Source organism: Tasmannia lanceolata, unplaced genomic scaffold, assembly GCF_043159265.1.
Source record: "Tasmannia lanceolata isolate RefF3 unplaced genomic scaffold, GAP_Taslan_0.1 ptg000018l, whole genome shotgun sequence".
NCBI classification, from domain to species: Eukaryota; Viridiplantae; Streptophyta; class Magnoliopsida; order Canellales; family Winteraceae; genus Tasmannia; species Tasmannia lanceolata.
The window spans coordinates 29,440,183-29,446,051 of NW_027518695.1; the positions used below are offsets into that span (position 1 = coordinate 29,440,183).

Here is a 5,869-nt window from a genome sequence, read left to right on the forward strand (position 1 = left end):
TCAAAATTCTGTTCTCAACCAGAGAAACAAAAAAGTCAACGAGTTTTATCTGTAAAGGCCATATAATAATTGCAGACATGTGCCTTGTTGTTCTGAGTACAGAAGGCTATAAACTGACCCTTAGACACATGATCAAACTATTGAGCAGATAAACATGATTTGATAATCTATCTCTTTTGTTGAATAATGGTCTTGAATGACTGTTACCTTTGAGGGAAAATCAAAAGAGAAAAGGGGGAAGGGTAATGATGGTGATAAGAGTAGCAGTAGAGGAAGATGAGATAGCAGTCAAAGCAAGACCAAGCATTATTGGGAAGCAATGAGCTGGGTTTGGTCACCCATATTACCAACAACATTTCAAACAGAAATCATTGCATCTTACTTTCAGCCCTCCCAATTTCAAAACAAGAAAGGTAAAAAAAAAAGGCCTACACTGTGGCCAAAAGGAGCAGCACCAAAATTTCAAACCTCTGGTTACAGAGGCCCCACGATGACCAGAATCACCAAAATTCCACCCTTTTTCTGTAATACGGATTTTTTTTTCTTTTGTTTGTTTGTCCATACAAAACCTTACAAGTTTACCAGAACAGAATCTAAGCATCAGTCCAAGCAGCAAAAACTGGCATCTGAGGCACAGCAATTGCAGGCCTGAGCTGAGTTGATGGAATCCAAGAACTCATAGGAGTGGGAGTAATGAATTTGGAGGCTGTGGGATTTGTGAAGAGCATCGAGAGGCCGGTTTTATCGAGGCTTCCTTCCGTTGAGCTGTTCAAGCTAGTCACCAAGGAGGATGAGTTAGATAAGTGGGTTGTCGCTAGTTTCACCGAATCATCAATCCCCGCTGCTGAATTCACTGTATCCATTCCGATGATTTCATGTAGAGAGGATAAGGATTGGTGTCTGTAACACGTAGCACTCATCAGTTTATGATCAAGTGGTTCAGCAATTGGAGATTGCTGTGGGGCGGAATTATCCAAGACCATTTTCCAGTCTGAAGTGCCATTGTTTTCTTTTGTTAAATCAGCTTCCCCACTACTATTATTAGTTGATGGGTGGTGGTCGGTAGCCTTGTTGCCAAATTCTATCTCTTGGGTTCTCTTGGCAAGGTCTCCTGCAAGTAGAGTACTGCTAGCCGCTATTCGTTCGACATCATATCTTGTGATGTCAAAGTTCGTAACGGCACTCACCCCACGAAATTTTATCGCAGCAATGTCGTAGGCTTCAGCTGCCTCTTCTTGAGTGCCTGAAAATTCAGCGTCATGAGAACTTAACAATTGGTTGTATATCACCCTTATGTAAGGTTTTATACTGCTTTAAATTGGAACCTTATAAAAGATTAGTGATCCTCAAAATTAGACTTAAGGGGATAACTTGCCCATAAATCAGCAAGCTGCCTAATAAAACCTTTTCTTTCTTTTACTTTTTGCTGATATAAACAATGCCTAAAAATCAGCCTTATAAAAAGCTCAGGGTTCTTGAATACCAGCCTTAGAATCTGAGTGGCTGAAAAATCAACCTGACAAAAGTATAAAAAGTGGGCTGGAAAACAGCCTTATAAGAGCATGGACTGCCTGAAATATCAGCCTTTGAAAGAGCTTAAAGCACTTGAGAATTCAAGATTCTAAGAACTTATGTTTTGGTAGAACCGTAATCTAATAGCTAGCTTTTAAATAAACTGTATGTACGAATTGGAGTTTGTATAAAGAAAAGTGGAGTAGCAAAAACAATAATAAAGGCAATGAAATATAAGCCTGTAGAATTGAAGATTCAAAAACTTACTGAAGGTCCCAAGGTAGAGGTCTTTGTTTCCTGCAACTCTCCCTATTCGAGCTTGCCATCTTCCATGTTGATGATGCCTAGAAAAAAGCAGAAAAACAATGATTCAGTAGACCATTCCATTCAAACGGTTTTAAATTTCGGCCGAAATTTCGGATTTTGTCCAGGGCCGACACTGAAAGTACATGAAGTTGGTGTCTGCCTAGATTTCGGCCGAAGTTTTGAGATTCCGGCGAAAATTTCAGCCATTTCTACATTTTTATTTTTTCGATTTTTTTTGTTTTTCCAAGATTTCAGACGATGTCGGACGCAATTTCCAAAATTTCAGCAGAAATTTTGGAACATGATTGAAATTTTTTTATTAACAACTTTTGGCCAAAATTGAAATTTTAAACCATACATTCAAATGAATGGGAATTTAATTATCAAAGGAAAACAGAGATACCTTGTTACACCCCGGTAAATCGAAGCCCCTCTTGAGAAACCACTGCTTTTTCTGGTAGTATGAGGTAAGGGAAAGATTAGCATCACTAAGAAAGAAAAGCAGATGTGCTATACGAGATCAGAGGTCTCTAACCTTCTCAAGTGTGCAACATATTCCTGCCTGCTCATGTTCTTCATTTCTTCAATTTCTTCATGATAATTACTCACCTGCACAAAACCCATTTTCAGTCCAATGTCATAAACAAGAATATAAAATGATTTATATCTTCGAACGCCACCAATCAATACCGGGAAGTTGATATGAGTTGAAGAACCCCAATACTTGAGAGCAGCTAAGTCATAAGCTCTTGCAGCTTTCTCTTCCATATCATAACCACCTGAAATACAAAAGTTGAAAGCTAAGAGAAAATGAACTGGATTTTGATAGGATTAGTGAAAGAAATATGAAGATCTTAATGGTTCAATTAAGAAAAGGACCCTACCAAGATAAACTGCAATGCATTTGATTGCATGACAAACCCACAAGCAGAGAACATGTCAAACCACAAATGAAATGTCAGCCCAACAGACCAAAGAAATTAATAAACACAAGCCATGAAAAGGACTACTACCAAAGAAGTATTGGAAAATAGGTAGTTTCTTTTATGGCCTACCTTGCCTTCCTTTTCTGGTCTGCCCTTCCTTCTTGCAACTATTGTCCCAGAGATGGGCTTCATATCTACCAGTCCACCTATGCCTGATGTAGGATTAGAGGTAAAACCACGAATCTTAGAACTTAGAAGCATCATCAAAAGCTAAAGTATAAGGAATAGCCAAAAGGAGAAGAATTCAACATCAAACAAGAACCCCCAAAAAAAATATATGAACAATTATATGAAACAAAATAAACAAAAACTAGAAAGGATAAAATCAGCAAAAAATCTATCAAGAAATAGCAACCTAAAAGAAAAGTAAAATGACCAAGCATCAACCATAACCCAAGAAGCCAAAAGCAAAGACACAAAGAAAAGTACAAAAAAAGAAATACCTGTTCTCCTTACCTAGTAACACCTCTATATTGTGATGTTCTCTGCCCAAATGTATCAATGGACTTCCTATGAACAAGCTGTTTATGACCAACCTTCCCAGCTCCTCTTTTCTTTGTATCAAGGGATACACATTCAGTTCCAACAGGTGAGATATGCTGTGAAGCTGTAACACAGCTAGATTGAGAACCAGGGCTCATTGACAAGCTCAGAGACTCCAAATCCCCATAACCCATTAAAGCCATAGAACCAGACCCTCCTCCATCCTCACCCAAACAACTACCCATTTTATGCACCAATGCATCATTTGTAGGATAAAGCCTAGCCACCCATTCTGCTTCTAATGGTGTTTGGTACATTCCATGGCTTGTTACTCCAGAGAAAATCCCTTCCTCTAGTGGTTGGAAATAAGGATTGTTCTGTTGCAATTGAATTTGTTGCCTAAAGGGTTGAACAAGGTTGAGAGAATGCTGTCTTTGGTTTTCATGTTCTGTGTTTTGGTGATAATATATGCTATCTAAGCTCAAAGACATGGCTTCCCTGTCATTACCTGCATACTGATGTGCTCCCATCGTTGCACCACCTAAGAAATCCTCCAGTTTTGGTGATTCAGATGTCACCATTCCTTATCATATGAAAGAATACATAGGACTGCTTTAGAGAAAAAAAATTAGTTTAAAAAGAGCTGATAAATAAAAGGGAAAATTAAAGCATACCTTCCTGTTTTGACCTGGAAAGGGCTTCCATGATACAAAGAGACCCATCAGACTTGATTGGCATTACAGACAAGTGAGAGTAAAACCCTCCATTTTCTGACTCAACTCCATAACAAATCCCAGATCTGTTTAGGTCAGGAGGAGCACTAACCTGTTCTTGATGTGGGTCTGCTGAAACCTCAATGTTCAAGTGGGGGGAGAGTGAAAAACCCAACCAGTTATTATCATTCATGGACTTCATCTTTCTCTCCTTTCTTCAGATACGCTAGTCGGATTCTCAGTAAGAAAATTCAAATCATTGGAAAACACCAACTAATCATTCCTCAGTCTCTTGTTTCCCACCATGTTAAACTTCTTTTTTTTTTGTATTCTAGCTGCAGCACCCAGGAAGAAATCTAACTGAACACATGAATCTCTCTCTCTCTCTCTCTCTCTCTCTCTCTCTATGCAAAAACCCGGCAGAAAAGCTCTGGAATTTAAAGAAAGCAAAGAGAATGAGTTCTAGCAAGGGACGCTGGATAACCCTTACATTCTATAGGGATCTGTGTTTTGAGAAAGACATGTGTTTGCTTTCCTCTGCTCTTTTTTATGACCCTTAAACCCTACTAAAAACCTTGCCAAAAAAGCCAAACCCCGCACCCCCACATTCAAATACCCAGAAATCTCAATGGGTTTTAATCCCGGTCAACTGGTCATCACCTTGGAAAAACAAGGTTTTAATCTGAATGGGTTTTAATAGCAAAGTTGCCTTTCAGAGATTTTTCCTCCTTCCTCCTCCCGAGACATAATGGGGTGTTAATCACATAACCAAAAACAGGTTGCTTTTTTACAATCAATGGCGATGGATTGATTGACAGAGGATAACTGTCCAACCAGTCACTTTGCAATTGTACGGCATCTGTACTGGACTGCAACTCCAGGGTCTAATTAGAGGTTTAGGACTACAATGGATTTCAAACTTAAATCATTCCATCCCAGCCCAGAAAAGGGAAATGATATCAGCCCAACCATGTTTTAATAATTGCACACTCAGCTTGTCTTTTCTTTTTTAATTGGCTTGTAATAAACTTTGACAGCTGAATGTGTGCACTTAAAAAAGCTTTGTATATTTAGTTGCCGGGTTTTTTTTTTTCCTGGATTTATGTGGCTAAAGGTAGGAGACAAAAGAGGGGACAGGCATTAATTAGATAAAAATATTATGATGAGTGGAGAGAGAGGGTAGAGAGAGAGAGGTAGACCACGATTTTCAAGACAAGATTTTGCTGATGTGATCACTAAATATTCTCCCACATAAATCTTAGGAAAAAAAAACCCCAGCAACCAAACAGAGCAGCTAATATCATTTTCTCAAAAAAAAAAAGAAAAAAGAGAGTGATAAGTAGTGTTTTTAACAGGGAGGAGATAAGCCAATTCACCTCATCGTAATTAGAGTAGCGGTAAGGTTTTTTTTTTTTTTTGAATGATAGCCACTAAAATTAATGAAAAGGAAGAGTAGTGGTAAGTAGTGTTTGGTTGTCAACCTCGTAGACTAGTGGTAAAGGGTGTCATTAATGAAGGGGGTAAAAATGGAGCGGTCTCTCGGATGATTACACTGCTCTCTGATGTTACATGTGGCGCTACCACCACAGTAAGGCCGATCAGTATAGCCTGGGCATGAGTGGCCTCCCTCGCTCCCAATTAGCTCGTCCGACTACATAGCGTCTTCCACAACAAAGCTTCCTGGTGTCACATCACCATCATGGACTAACACTGCCACAATCTGCCCCAAATCCCAGTTCCATCGTATCAAGGCCAATTTCAATCAGCCACCAACCGGTCACCGCATGATCTCATATCCTGTCGAATCACCTTCCAGGATTTAACGTGCATGCACTACCACGCATACATCGCCAGCGATACATGCGGTCC

The 5,869-nt window shown here is 39.3% G+C and overlaps 1 protein-coding gene across 1 annotated transcript; it reads right to left on the bottom strand.

The window, feature by feature from the left end:
• Window positions 1–355: 355 nt before the first annotated feature.
• Window positions 356–5,175, bottom strand: LOC143851552 (AP2-like ethylene-responsive transcription factor ANT). Its single transcript, XM_077361018.1, has 9 exons — window positions 3,962–5,175; window positions 3,261–3,870; window positions 2,874–2,956; window positions 2,703–2,711; window positions 2,509–2,597; window positions 2,354–2,427; window positions 2,222–2,272; window positions 1,780–1,856; window positions 356–1,243 (listed from the first exon to the last, which is right to left on the bottom strand). The coding sequence occupies exons 1-9, from the start codon at window positions 4,200–4,202 to the stop codon at window positions 594–596; spliced, it is 1,884 nt and encodes a 627-aa protein (XP_077217133.1). The 5' UTR covers window positions 4,203–5,175; the 3' UTR covers window positions 356–593.
• Between the last annotated feature and the right edge of the window lie 694 nt (window positions 5,176–5,869).